We start from the raw sequence: 15,002 nt of genomic DNA on the forward strand, positions 1-15,002 counted from the left end.
AGCTTGCCTCCTTGAGGGCGTGAACTACAGTGACTAAGAACTAGTGCCTTCTCTGCAGGGCGGGAGGGAGCTGCCCCGGCTGTGCCTTCTCTGTGGGAGCTGGGAGCATTGCGATTGCAGAGCCAGGCATGGGTCCGCGCCTTTTAGGGCAGTCTGGCTGTGTGCCATAGGACGAGCCTGGCGCTGCAGGCAGACCTCTCCATTGTTCGCCATAGGCTCATGGTTATAAAGTGTTCGCTGTTCAGGGTGCCAAAAAAAATCCGCCCCCTGTAACGGATGGCTGCCTGACTTTGCTGGGAGCCTGAAACCGCTCCGGACCCTGCCCCGTTCCGCTGTGCTCAGAAGCGTTGCCCAGCCAGCTCTACGGCTGCTCCTTTAAAGGGCAACCCTGTTAACCAGCTCATTGCGCAAGGCAGCTCAGGCGCGGCAAGCCCGGCCCCGTGCTCCAGCAGGTCCAAAGTGGGGATGGGGCTGCACAGGCCTAGCGGGTGTGCGTGAAGGAGCAGGCGTGTGAGTGCGAGCGCTCACACCAGCAGGCCGGGTTGGCGGGGGCAGGGTGCTGGTGTCACCGCTGGTCAGAGCTCAGCTTGCAAGCCTGCGGGGGGGGGGCCTGTGGCTGGTTCTGGGGGCCTGCAATGCCCGGCTTGGCCGCTAGGGGCTGCTGGCCCTCAGGCCTTTGGCCGGCGCGTGCGCATTGGGCGCCTCCCGCCCGCCCGCCCGCCCATCGCGGCGGGGCTATGAAAATCGCGGCGGGCGGGCCCCTGACAGAGCCGCGTCCCCTCCGCTCGGCAGCCGCAGCCCCTGGAGGCGCCGCCCTCGCCATGGTGAGCGGGCTCGGGCCGCGCGGCGGGGCCTGTGGGGGCTAGAAGAGGCGTAAGGGGGGGCTGTAGGGGGTCGGTGTCTGAGGGGAGTAAGGGGGGGCTGTGGGGGGTCGGTGGCTGCGGGGAGTAAGGGGGGGCTGTAGGGGGTCGGTGGCTGCGGGGAGTAAGGGGGGGGCTGTGGGGGGTCGAGGGGGGCTATAGAGGCGGTAAGGGGGGCTGTAGGGGGAGTAAGGGGGTTGTAGGGGACTATGGGGGGTTGTGGGGCAGTAGGGGGTCGGTGTCTGAAGGGGTCATGGGGGTTATAGGGGCGGTAAGGGGGCTGTGGGGGGTCATGGGGGCTATAGCGGGAGTAAGGGGGGGCTGTGGGGGTTGTGGGGGGCTATAAGAGGAGTAAGGGGGGGCTGTGGGGGTTGTGGGGGGCTATAAGAGGAGTAAGGGGGGGCTGTGGGGGTCATGGGGGCTATAGCGGGAATAAGGGGGCTGTGGGGGGTCGTGGGGGGCTATAAGAGGAGTAAGGGGGGCTGTGGGGGGTCGTGGGGGGCTATAAGAGGAGTAAGGGGGGCTGTGGGGGTCATGGGGGTTATAGGGGCGGTAAGGGGGCTGTGGGGGGTCATGGGGGCTATAGCGGGAGTAAGGGGGCTGTGGGGTGTCATGGGGGCTATAGCGGGAGTAAGGGGGCTGTGGGGTGTCTTGGGGGGCTATAAGAGGAGTAAGGGGGGGCTGTGGGGGTCGTGGGGGGCTATAAGAGGAGTAAGGGGGGCTGTGGGGGTCATGGGGGCTATAGCGGGAATAAGGGGGCTGTGGGGGGCTATAAGAGGAGTAAGGGGGGCTGTGGGGGGTCATGGGGGGCTATAAGAGGAGTAAGGGGGGGCTGTGGGGGTCATGGGGGCTATAGGGGAGTAAGGGGGCTATGGGGGGCTATAAGAGGAGTAAGGGGGGGCTGTAGGGGGTCGGTGTCTGAGGGGGTTATGAGGGGCTGTAGGGGGTAAGGGGCGCTGTAGGGAGATATGGGGACTGGAGGGGGTAGGGGGCTGTGGGGGCTGTGAGGGGCTATAGGGGAGGTAAGGGGCACCATGGGGGGTAGGTGCCTGGAGAGGTATGGGGACTGTAGGGGGTAGGTGACTGAGGGGACTGAGAGGGGCAAGGGGGGTTAGGGGGTGGTAAGGGGGGTTATGTGGGGGGCTATAGGATCAGGTTCAGGGGGCCATATGCTGTGGGGATACAGGGATCACAGTGGGGGTGTGCGTGTGTGAAGTGTTTTGCTGGTGAATGGGACCCCCCCCGGCTCAGGGGGGCTGAGCAGAGCACCCCCCACAGTGCCTTCCCCAGCCCCGGGGCTTCTTGCTTGGGCTGGCACGTTATGGACCTTCTGCAAGGCTGGTGTAGTGTCTGCGGGTAGCAATGGGGTAAACTCCCCCCCACAACCCTCCTAGCTGGGGGGCAGCCCTTTCCTAGGAGCAGACGGGGGTTTCAGCCAGTCCCCCGTGGAGCGCTAGTTTCTGGACTGTCCCATCCATTGCATACAGTGGGGTGGGGGTGTGTTTTGACCAGGTAGAAAGTGTGAAGAATCAGGACAGGGTCATAGGGCAATACGCACTTGTGTAAGACAAAGCCCCGATGTCGGAATTGTTCCTATAAAAATCAGGACATCTGGACACCCTGGCTTTGGTGACCCCAGGCAGGGCTCGCAGGCTGTGGAAATTCAGGGGGATCCATGCACGGTCCAGCCTGAATGCTTGCTATGCCTGCAGGAGAGCTTTTAAAACGTAAGAGTTAGAGCCAGCCCCCACGGCGAGGACATACCACATCGGATGTCTGTAAATACAGGAAGAAAATAAAACCCACCCAGACATCCGCCTGTATGAGAGATGCAGAGTCCCTGGGAGGTTTCGTTTCCTTTTGTCTTTATCAGCAGCGTCTACAAATTCTGAGCTGTGTAGCGACCGTCTAAGCCAGGTTAATGCAGCCCCTGCTCCAAGCAGGTCGCTATCTTTGTAAAGTGCCAAACTGTATGCTAAACAGTCACGTTAAGATCGTCACAGCCTTCATCTTGGAGGCAGAGAGAGCCTGCTGGCGCTCCCCTGACAACGTAAGGTCTCCTCTTTTATTTGGAGCTCTGTGAACCTTCTATGTGTTGAGTGAGTGAGGGGTTAAATGTTGCTGAAATGCATTGCACAATGGCTGGTAGTGATGCAGGGAGGAAAAAGTTTTAAAGAGACTGTGAAGGAGGATCTGCTCCATAATTTGCAATCAAAACTGTGCTGTAGCTGTGTGTAACTGGTGACAGAATTTCCAAACTCATGTCTTCAGATGCTTGGGGAGGGGACTGGGGAGTGCTGTTAGAGGGATGGGGGGAATAGGACGGACAATCTGCAACAGATATTGGCCATGATCCTGCAGTTAAACTCCCCCAGGGTTCAGCTGGCATGGAAAGGTCTGCTCAGACAGAGCCACTTGTAGGATGAGTGCGACATTTGACAGTGCCAGTCTAGCTTAGAACCTTCTCCCCCGAAAAAAAAGATTTCCTGCTGTTTTATCAAGATGTGCTCTGTACTAAAGGTGCATGTTCCCATTAGTCAGGATGAGAGGACTTGTATTCTCACTTAAATACAAACTCTGTGGGTGCAGGCAAGGAAAGAGGTGGCAGCCTGTTACACGTTAAATGAACTTTTTGGAAATATTCACATTTCCTGTTTGAGAAACAAGCAAAATATAGATATTACTACACAGGGTCAGAATGATGTAACTTTGAAAGGGTGCTGACTGACATTTTAAGTAGCTGATACTTGGTATAGCATACTACAGTGAAAAGAGAAAAACTCGGATCTTCAGAAGTATTTTAACGAGACTGTGAAAGGACTGGCTCACTAAACGACCAAGAGAGGGGATGTTTCTCCCTTGGAGCCATTGTAAACCACTACAATCCCCCTTGCAGCGAGTAGCAGAAATTAAAGAAACGCATCCTAGGAACTCCATCAAGCATGTTACTGGTCTGTGCTAATCTGAACTGTTTTGTCTCCCTATGTTTGTGCTATAGGCAATGTCTGTCTGTCGCAGTGTGGAGTGTTTGAAACGTTAGTTGGGGTTAGGAGTGCTGGGGAAAATAAACCCGAGCAAGTTTCCTGCACAGGCCACCTGTCCAATGAGACTATAAATGGAAGTTCAAATCTCACTTCCTGGAACCACCCCTCTTTGAACAGACAGGCAACTTTCTGCCAGCTGCAGAAATGGGTATTGTGATTAAGAATAATAAGAGAGCCTAGACTCTCTAACATAGCTCCAAACCCACTCCACAGATTGCACTGGAATTTAGTCTTTGTATAGTTCCCAAGATGTATTGTATGCATTACAGATGGAAAAAAGTCACGGTCTCTATCGCAAACTACTTAAAAACAACAGCAGAGGGTGGAATGCCAAGTGAGGTGATGTGAGTGGCAAGGTTTAACCGACGTCTTAATGCCACTCATTTTTCTAAATCCTTTGTTGGGCCACCAGTGCTTAGAGGTTCTCCTCCTAACCGCAGTGCCAGTGCCCTCTAGAAAAAACCTCACTAGTCATGTCCAATAGAAAACTGCTAACTGCTTTATCCCCTCACCCCCACCCCGCCCTTCTTAGCAGGGAGTAAAACACTGTTGCAAATCTTACCAGTGCCACTTAAAATTCATCCTCTTTCCTGGAAAGGAGACCAAATACTTGTTTCCATACAAATAGGAGCTTTGTAGGGACAATTGGGGGGAAGGGGAGAAATGACAGAGCTGGTGTTGAATTGAATAGATTGTTTAATCAGAAACTGGCCAACTGCTCCTTTAAGACTTATTTGTGTGGTACCATTGTCTGTCCATTTTGTATGTGGCCTGGTTTCATTAAAGAGCTTATTATTTAAAGCTGGCTGATAAACAATGGGTGCTGAGGGGGTTTTCTATTATTGTTCTGTTGTTTGCATTTTAAAAAAAATGCCTCCGTTACTGCTGGTCACCAACAGCTGGTTTCATCAAAATAGTTTGACTGCAAACCAGTCCCCATCCAAATACTAGATGCAGGCCGCACTCAGATGCTCCCTTGTGGTTGTAGCTCTTACGCAATCTGACTGTCTCACTTATTACCTGCATACTTGTTGAGGTTAAGTGGACCCTGTCAAGTCAAATCTGATCCAACAGTTAGATGTAGAAACAAGTTTTTACAGTTCCCATTCAGACCACTTCCATGTGGACAAAGAGTCCAGGAGATGAAATGAGACACTAAGTACCTCTGTAATGAGTAAAAAGTACCATGTGCTTACCAAGAGGGAATATTAGCTCTGCCAAGCTCCCAAGAGAATTCCGGGTGGATCGTACCATTCTTCCAAACAAGGCCCAAGGCCACTTTTTAATATAAATGAGCTACTTTCTCTGGTAAGCACTCTGCATAAAATGTGCCAATAGTACACAATGGTCAGTTACAGGACTACATTTTGAGTTCATCATCCTACTTTTTGTAGCTTCAGTTCAATTTTAAAGGGATTTATATTTTAGTAAAAAGAACGAGGAGGACTTGTGGCATCTCAGAGATTAACAAATTTATTTGGCATAAGCTTTCGGGGACTAAAACCCACTTCATCAGATGCATGCAGTGGAAAATACAGTAGGAAGATAGACACACACACACACACACACAAACATAAAAAATGGGTGTTGCCATACCAATTCTAATCAATTAAGGTGAGCTATTATCAGCAGGAGAAAAAAAACCTTTCCTAGTGATAATTAGGGTGGCCCATTTCAAACAGTTGACAAGAAGGTGTGAGTAACAGTAGGGGGAAAATTAGCATGGGGAAATAGTTTTTAGTACCACTCACAAACATGCTAGGCACTTCTTGGACATAAAGGAAGACACAGCCCTTGTCCCAAATTGCTTAAAAGCGATGAAAACCACATAAGAAGGGTGGAGAGAATGATACAAGCAAAATGTTAGTTTCCACAGACATACCTCCACTGACTTTACCCCATGACTACTGGTGAGCAGAATCAAGCACTTTCCCTCTGCCACAGACCAAATAAATACTTGAATAGTACAAGATGATCCAAGCTTTGAGTCAGCAGCGTCACTTCTCTAGCATTTTGTCTCCACCCTTGTTTCTACTATTAGTTGTAGTGAAACCACCACTGGTAAACCAAGCTGTTGCTCCATACCAGGTTAACCAATCTCAGTGGCCAGAATATGCCCAAGACGAAAATTAAGAGGCTATTTAATGTTTACAAAAATCTTTGTCCCTGCTAGTACTAATGAAAATGTGTGTCTTTAAAATACGCTTTTCCTTCAAATTCCAGCTTCTACTTGGTACTATAGGGATTCCACAGTATATTGTCAAAGAAACTTGTGTGATGTCATAATGCCAAGTTTGTGATAATACATCACTGCAGGACCAAGTCCCACCCCAAAATGTCCTACCATTTCACAAAGGCCAGTGTTTAATTCTGATGTACTTTGAATTACTCCTGCATGGAAAGATCCTAATCTAATTTCTTTCCAGAGTAACCACATCCCATTGTGAATCCTGCTTGCAGTGCAAAAAACTCTGACAGGCAGAATCATGCAAACAGCTGCCTCTTACACTTTTCCAGAAGCACCTGTTTCTGTAGAATCCAAGCGATTTCACTAGTTTTGGTTTCCCTTCAGCCCCACATAATGCCACTTGTGGGGCTTTTAAATGTCTTTGCCACAAGTACAGCAACACAAAATGATTCTACCCTGCAGCAGTTAGTTGTCAATAAAGATCTTACCTCATTTCCAGGGGGGCCCTTCAGCACAGCATCCAAGAGGAAAGGGTCTTTTTGGCATGATGTGCAGCAGTAAGTACGCAGACTTCTCTCTAAGGGGTCTCTTACACGCAACTGGGAAAATACCTGTAAAACGGGGGTTCTCAAACTGGGGGTTGTGAGGTTATTACACGGGGGGGGGGCAGTCACGAGCTGTCAACCTCCACCCCAAAACCCTCTTTCACCTCCAGCATTTATAATAGTGTTAAATATAAAAAAAAGTGTTTTTAATGTATAGGGCGGGGGTTGCACTCAGAGGCTTGCTCTGTGAAAGGGGTCACCAGTATAAAAGTCTGAGAACCACTGCTGTAAAATATCAGACTTAAAAGCAAATCAAACTTTTTGTAGTCTCTGCGTTTTAGTTTTTGTTCTTTAATTGAATCTTCCCAACATCAACAGCTGTCACAGTAGCATGAGCTTTCACTTCTCCTGTTCAGGCTATATTTAAGTTTCTGTGAGCAGTGTCTTTGAATAAAAGTTTAAATATGGTAACCTTACAGCTTTTTATTTTCATATGGACTGAATTGAGTTTGACCCATAAACTGGTGTCTGGTATGTTAGAATTCAAGGAGGGTAAACACTCTGTATAAGCATGGAGTTTGCAATGGTATAACCCTGCACAAGCCAGTTTGGAAACAGGTGTGAGCATCTAGCTAGTAAAAGGCATAATCCACAGAGAAATGAGCAGGCAGGGCTGGCCTACCCTTTACATTTTAATTTTCTTCTAAATTCAGACTAAAAAGGTCACTTTGACCCATTAGGAGGGGAGCCAGCAGAAACATTTAAGGGCAAATTTGTGGTGTTCAGAGCACTGTAGGATGAGGTTTAATACTGATAATGGTGGCACAGACTTATGAGAGAATAGTGTCATTTAAAACTATCAATGGACCATTTAACACATGTGAATAGCAAAAAAATTGCTTCTGTCTAGTAAGAACTCGAACAGTGATACATTGTTTGGTGTCAGAAAGATGGTATCTGTTTGGATTGTTACAGCAAAAAAATCATACAAATTAACTTTTTTAAACTTTCAGAACAGAGGCTTTACCCGGAAGAGCCATACATTCCTGCCTAAAATATTTAGAAAAATGTCTACTCAGTCATCGAAAGAGAGGCCTGAAAATCTGCAGTTTCCATTCTTTGACGACGACACTACCATTTCTACAGTCAAAGAATCTAAAACCCTTTTTATCATAAGAGGCCTGCCTGGCAGTGGGAAATCCACTCTTGCCCAGGCTATTCAAGACCAGTATAAGGATGCCTGCAAGATCATTTCGGCAGATACGTATAAATTTATACCTGCAATAAGAAGCTCCATTCCTGAAGATTATTCAAAGTTGGATGAGGATTTAGTTGACTATTGCAAGCGAGACATCAGTGTTGTTGTTGTGGATGATACTCACCATGAACGGGAACGGCTAGACCAACTCTTTGATATTGCTGACAGATACCAGTATAAAGTCCTCTTTGTTGAGCCCAAAACACCTTGGAAGATGGATTGCTTGCAGCTTAAGGATAAGAATCAGTGGAAACTGTCTGTGGAAGATTTGAAGAAGATGAAACCAAGCTTGGAGAAGGATTTCCTACCTTTGTATTATGGATGGTTTTTGAGCAAAAAGAGTTCTGAGAACTTGAGGAAGACTGGGCAAGCCTTTTTAGATGAGCTTGGAAGTCTTAAAGTATTCAAAAAGGAGTCGAAGTACTGTACGTATATAAATGTTACCAAGCTTTTTATTCTACTAACCAGAGGGAAGGTTACCGCTTAGTAGACAACACAGGGAACAAACTTGCCCACTCAGCTTCCAAAGTAACACTTCCAGTTCAGTCTAAATTCTCCACAAGTTATATTTAAAGACACTGATCAGAACAAGGCGTTTTGTCCAAAAAGCAGAAGCAGCTTTAAATCATTTTTATGTAGGGAAGCACAACCTACTGCTTCTTTTAAATTTAAGAAGTTTTTGAAACATGATGTTTAGGGGATTTGCAATGGGATATAGAACCTTGAGCCTGCAGCCCACAGGGTTGAATCCAGCCTAGACTGGAAATAACCAAGCCATTCCCACCTGCTTTCTGTGATGCTCTATGTGAAGTAAGTTGGAGGAGAGAGGCCAAGGACCGAATAAAAATAGACCGAAACAGCATGTTGCCCCTAAAGCGATCCCTGCAATATCAAGGCCTAGGCAAACTAGCTAGCAGTGCAAGGAAGCTTGCATTGCTGGACTATACTAGTTGTATGGATAAAGAACACTTCATTTTCTCCTGCTGTCTAGCACTCTCGGCTCTAAATAAAATTAAACCTTAAGTATACCTCTTAAATGAGTATTTGCAGGGGAATATGAATATTAATTTGTCAGTAGTAATATTGCTTGTCTACACTTGCAGTTCTTCCTGCCGAAGATCCCAAAGTAAAATTGGACCTGACCAGCTACTTTGCGAAAAGGCCACCCGGCGTATTGCACTGTACTACAAAATTTACTGACTTTGGAAAGGCTATGGGAGCTGATGAATATGCACAACAAGAAGTTAGTGTCTTGGGTTTGTTTTTTTGTTTTTTTCTTCTTTCAAAAACATGTGTTCAAGCTGTGTGTTATGCCAACCTTTTACCCGGGTAGATTTGATGTGGCCATGCAGCTTTCTAAACCTTAGCACAGCTGCAGATGTCCCCCTCACAACAGGACTTGTGAAGTTGGCTCACTTGACAGCCTGGTTAGTAGAGAAATAGTAAGACTGTTACTCCTCAGGACTGAGAAACAACATTGACAGGGAAATGCACCGAGGAAGTTTTCATCTCCAGACTAACTGCTGTTTCTTGTGGGGTTTTTCGTGTAAGTACTAGAGTTCTTCTCTCATGGCTTGGTTTTGAGTGATCATGAGTTAAGGTATTGTCACTTCCATCTTTTGTACCAGATCTGATCAGCCTGAGATTCCAATTAAAATACATAAATTAAGATGACCAAAAGGGGGAGTGACCTGTAACCGTGATGTTGTTTTCATACCATACTGAGTGCTGGAGAAGGCCAGTGAAAGACCCTAAGATTGTTGAGGAGAGCGGCTGTTCATGGTACACTTCGTAGCATATACATGGAATGTGTGAGAATTCCTCAAAGGAGATCAAAGTAGTAGATCTGGATGCGTAAACCTTTGAAGGGGCTTGGCAGGGCAAGGTTAATGTCACATTTAGAGTCAGTCAAAGTCCTATTCTGGATTCAAATCGTTTGGTCCTCTCTCCCCTTAGGTTGTGAAGGCTTCCTATGGAAAAGCCTTTACCTTGACTATCTCTGCGCTGTTCCTCACGACAAAAACGGCGGGTGCTCGCGTGGAACTGAGTGAGCAAGAACTGCTGCTGTGGCCGGGAGACGTGGACAAGATATTGCCTACAGACAACCTGCCCAAAGGCAGCCGGGCTCACGTTACCCTTGGATGTGCCAGTGGCATAGAACCGGTCCAGACTGGAATTGACTTGCTGGAGTTTGTCAAGCTGGAAAAGGCAGGGAACAAAGGTGATGAAATTGAGGAAGTTGGTGGAGGGAAACTGCAGTACTTTGGCAATGGCATGTGGATGCTCCTACTTTCTAAAAAGATCGAAGTGAAGGCTATTTTCTCAGGTTACTACGGCAAGGGAAAGCTCGTGCCTACTCAGGGCAGTAACAAGCGAGGCTCTGCCTTTAATCCCTGCACTATCATCTAAGTGCTCCAGCTGTGCAGTGTTTTTGGGGGGTTTTTTTTAAGACCATAACTTGGGTAACCTTTATAAAGTTGTAAAAAGAAAGTTCTACATGTACTAAAGTAGCCCTTTTGCAAACTCTAGTATGAAGTGTCTCTCCTGGGACAATGTATTGGCCCTCAGGAAGAAAATCGGTGACCTGACTGTAAAGGAAAACAAAGTGGCTAAAAACAACCATTTCTGATAATTATGTAGACCAAATAGGATCTTTTAAATAACTGAAGTGCTGAATGACTTTTTAAAATGATAGATATTTGTAGAGAGGTCTCACTCCTTGTTTTGTTTCTCAGAGATCATTCCTGATAGTTCACGTTTTGTAATTTCCCTATGAACCTCAATTGTTCGAAGATGTGACCATAATAACTGATTTAGACAGTGGTGGACCAAAGTTTTTAGCTACTTTTCATTCTGTGAAGCCAAGTGAGTTGAAGCTGAAAGTTCAACCCAGTTTTAAGGTGGTACAGTCCCCCACAGGCTGATGGAACATCCTGCCCTTGGTAGCGGATGACTAAAACCACTAGGATTAGGTATGTACTATGGGGAGTACAAGAATCTTCATTCGGAAGGGTCAAACTATTGCATCCCCATGGCTAGCAGTGTGTGGCCTACCCTAACTTCATGTGCTACCAGACTGCTTTGAAGACTTCCGTGGGTGTGAGAGAAAGGAGAAGTGCATTGGTGGGTGGGAGAAGGATCTAATTCCAGTTTAAAATTGAAGCTCTATTAAATGGAACTACTCTGGGTAAGATCATGAAAAGGAGAATTTAAATATCAGGAAAAACTTCCTAGAAGTGAGATCTGCTCGGTCTTCTAGTGAAAATGGCAGGCGCCACCATCACATGAGACATCTAAATGGAGACTGGACAAAGCTCTACTGTGTGTATATTGTAGGGAACAATCCTGCCCTGGCAGGGGGATGGAATAGATTAACGAATAGGTCTTTTCCATCTCTAACTCCTGATCCAATACACTAAAATCCTGTCCGAAGTACTAAATTGTACTTCATGCAAAATAGGTTTTCCTGCTTTGGATTCAAAGTCTAATTCTTTTGAATGTTAAGATTAGCATGGAAGTACATGAAGCTAACATGTTACTTAGGAAGTAAATAATGGTGGCATTGTAATTTATGCCTAACTTAACCTGCTGAAATCTACATTTTTCCAGCTGGTTGTCTAACATTCAAACATTTTAGTTATTACACTTTTTAATTATAGTTGAAACTTATTTCTGCTCATGTGAACATAGTGAGATGCTGCTTGCCTACTGATCGGATATTTGCTGTCATTACCTTCCTGTAACATTTGGCTGAACTAATCAGGTCAGACCAAGCAGTTTAAACTCATGTTATGGCTCAATGTCCCATGAACTGTAAAGTGTATTAAAATAAATCCAGTATTAATGTGTGTTTACTGTGTCTGACATGCACATGCAAGGTTCACAGCAGTAAAGGATCTGTCGCCATGACACCACAATCTTAACTGTGTTCAGCAGCTGGGTGTGGGCAGGGTCACTTACGAAGCAAGCTTGCAAAACCCAAATTCATGTGGGAGGAGTTTCTTTTGGTTCCCTTCTCTGAACATCTAAAACAAAACTGAGGGAAGCTTTAGGGCTCACCTGGTGGAATATAAAATTCTGCAGTTTGATTGGTGAAAGCAATAAACACCGCCCTCCTGCTCTCAAAGTGAGAACACTGACAGCAGTTCACTTTACTCCACTTCTGAGCGAGGCGCACTGTTTCCCTTCACTTCAGCAGAGAAACTCAACCATAGCCTGACAAGAGCTCCAGTGTGCTCCACAGGGGAAGCCCAGAATAAAAGGTGACCATTCAGCTAGAGCAGGCCCAATTTATGTACATCTTTATAGCCATTTTGGGGAACATGCCTTTTCCTTAATGGCATCTACCCCCCAAGTTTTCCTCCCAGTTTGTATGCTGAAAACCCTTGACAGGAAGTTCTCAAAACAGGGTGCCCAACTTTAAAACATGGGGTAGCTGGAGAGCCTGGCTGTTTGCCTGGTCAAGAACAGTCACACACTCATCATTTAAGTGTTTATTAGTTTGTACATCATATACAGTTTATAATAAACCAATTGCATATGGTTTTGCTTCAGTCTGATTGAGATTCTGCATATAAACACATCATATGAATTATGCCTAATGAAGTAAACAACAAATATTCACATTTTTTACCCTTCACATCCTAGAAAGGTAAAGGGCCCACAGAGGGACAGTGTTTATACCAGTATGAAGCCTGCCTTGAAGAGGGTTGGGCGTTTAGGAAAGCTATGTAGAATACAGATTGCTTCATGCAATAACCTTTCCTCTCAATGGAAAGGTTAAATCTTTACACTGAGGTAAACATACAGAATCTATTCCTTAAATTCAGTTAAATACTACAGCATGGGGGCTAATGTCCTCTCTGAGTGGCTTCACATCAGCGTATCCACTATTGTCTCTAGTTCTCTTTACAATAAAGACCAGTTTGGTTAAACACTGATCACTGGAAAGAAACCACAGCAAAGTGGCTCTCAATCCTCATTCTAGCTGGATGCCAAAGTGCTCTAGGCACTTACATTGGTTCAGGAAGGTCTTAATTATGTTGCCCCCAAAGTCTTTGCAAATTCACTAATGCAATTATTTACAAAACAGTTAAAGCCTGTAGCTCCAATAAAAATCCATCCTTGGAGCCAAACTCCAAGCGTACTGATAAAGAGCACTACCCCTTACACAGCATAGTCAGCCCACGGAAAGAGGGGGCTCGAAGCAGCTTAATGTTCTTTAAAACTCATTTTCTGGAGTTCAGGTTGTGTCTATACCTGAACAGGATTTGAACCCAACACTAATATCACCTCTTGCAGGAGGTGCTGCCAATAGACCTGTTATTCTTGGAAGTAAAGCCAGTGCTGAGAAAGGGGAAGAAGGAATATACCTGGGTTTGCCCGTCTAAATGTAGCCTGCCTTTAGACCGTGGACATTACACACACAAGCATCTCCAAACACCACATGGAGCGTCTCCTGCTTTCATTTTGAATGGACTTGGGCTTGATCACCTGAGACGAACCCAACTGCAGCTCAGACACTTTGTGTTCTGGTCACAAGGAGGGACAGCACAAGAGCACTACAGGGAAAGTAAAACGCTTAACAGGTCTCTTATTTCAACAAAATGTTTTTTAGAATAACTGAGGTTAGTTGGACTTTATACCAGTAGGTACGTTCGTGGTTGGGCTTTTAAAAAGCAGATACGTCTCTGTAGTTTGTCTCTTAAGGTCCCTGATCTCAAGTGACCATGCCACTCACTTAACTCAGCTCTCAGTGTATTTCGTCATATCTGCTGACTTCAGAGGAATAACTCTTTATTCCTTTTCCTACCACAGTCACTGCCTGCAGCTGAAGGAAAGAAAGGTTCTGTTTGGGCTCATGCCCACTCCAGAGGATTGTTAATTAGGTTCCAGTAGCAGAATGCGGAGTGGTGATTTAAAAGCCACTCAAGTTCCAGATTCCAGGCTAAGGGAAAAGCCGCTGCTTACTTGTAGAAATAAGCCAGGCTGCTCCGGAAGTAAGGGAGGGTCCCTACGCAGGGAACTGCAGGGAGGCATTTCTAGTCACTTTTCAGAATAAAAGCAGATTAAGGCTCTTCCTGTTGTGTCACAAATACACGGTTAGTAATTTACCGTTGTCGAGACCGACTTCAGAAAATAAGACACCCGTGTTTCATTAAGAGTAGGACCTTTGAGTGTCAGTCTCCTCCCATGGAAAATAAAGCCTGTATTCCACAGGCGAGTCAGAAGAGGAAGAGTGCAGCTCTAAATAAGGTCTAATTAATCTATTTCCCCACTCTGCATGTTACAGGAATTACTGCCCACATCAGCTTTGTCCTCCACCACAGACAGAAAGCTTGAACACACTGTCAGGATAAGAGACCTGCTACTTACAGTGGAAAATTCCTACATCCTGTAGCTCCTAACAAGCCAGAGGGAAGACACGAGAACAGATGTAGCCATCAGACAAATGGCATCAAGGCTCCCTGTTGGCTACTTATGAAATACCATCGATAAAATCAGTCCTGCTCAGTAACTGTAAAGTGTGAATGCAATGTTTTAAACCCCCCCCCCCACACACATCTAGGCAGATATACATGGTCTGAAAGAAACAGTTCCACTTGTCCAAACTACTATGCTAACACAAGAGGGAGGCTGCAATTTTAACATACATATGCCACAATCCTGAGACAGCAGTGTATCCATTAGTGTTATAATGCACTCTGCAAAGTGAATGTATGTTCGCATTCACTTTTAGTCACACAATAGTGCTTTTTAAAAAAGCCTTGGCACTCACCATATTAATATTTAACTACATAAATCATGCAATCATGTACAGTTTATATAAATATCTGCTGTGTATACGTCCCCTCTTTACCCCGAAAGAATGGTCTTTTTTAAAAGTGGGGAGCAGGGAAGTTGACCAACACTTAAGTAACAAAGAATGTCGACAAAATGCAAGAAATGTCTCTCTACTCTGCTAATAGAATCTGAGACGCTTCCAAACTGCAGCTGTGAATAAAATGCCAGATGATACATTTGTGAATCCAGAACGTCCCACCGAAGTGATGTCATGTAAACTTGGATTTGCAAGAGAACCATAAGAACCAAAGCAAGTTTCAAAAT

At 45.8% G+C, this 15,002-nt stretch overlaps 1 protein-coding gene across 5 annotated transcripts; it reads left to right on the top strand.

Moving 5' to 3' along the window:
- Positions 1-274: 274 nt before the first annotated feature.
- On the top strand, positions 275-11,745 carry LOC102931370 (2',3'-cyclic nucleotide 3' phosphodiesterase). Of its 5 annotated transcripts, none has more exons than XM_037886640.2 (4): positions 275-824; positions 7,651-8,320; positions 8,999-9,138; positions 9,852-11,745. In XM_037886640.2, exons 1-4 carry the CDS (start codon positions 636-638, stop codon positions 10,302-10,304), a joined length of 1,452 nt encoding a protein of 483 aa, XP_037742568.2. In that variant the 5' UTR covers positions 275-635; the 3' UTR covers positions 10,305-11,745. The 5 variants fall into 5 exon arrangements, with proteins under 5 accessions (XP_037742568.2, XP_037742569.1, XP_037742567.1 ...); XM_037886641.2 differs by having other exon boundaries at positions 727-824; positions 7,656-8,320; XM_037886639.2 differs by lacking the exon at positions 275-824 and adding an exon at positions 2,729-2,910.
- The last annotated feature ends 3,257 nt before the right edge of the window (positions 11,746-15,002 follow it).

This window comes from Chelonia mydas, chromosome 27 (assembly GCF_015237465.2).
Source record: "Chelonia mydas isolate rCheMyd1 chromosome 27, rCheMyd1.pri.v2, whole genome shotgun sequence".
NCBI classification, from domain to species: Eukaryota; Metazoa; Chordata; order Testudines; family Cheloniidae; genus Chelonia; species Chelonia mydas.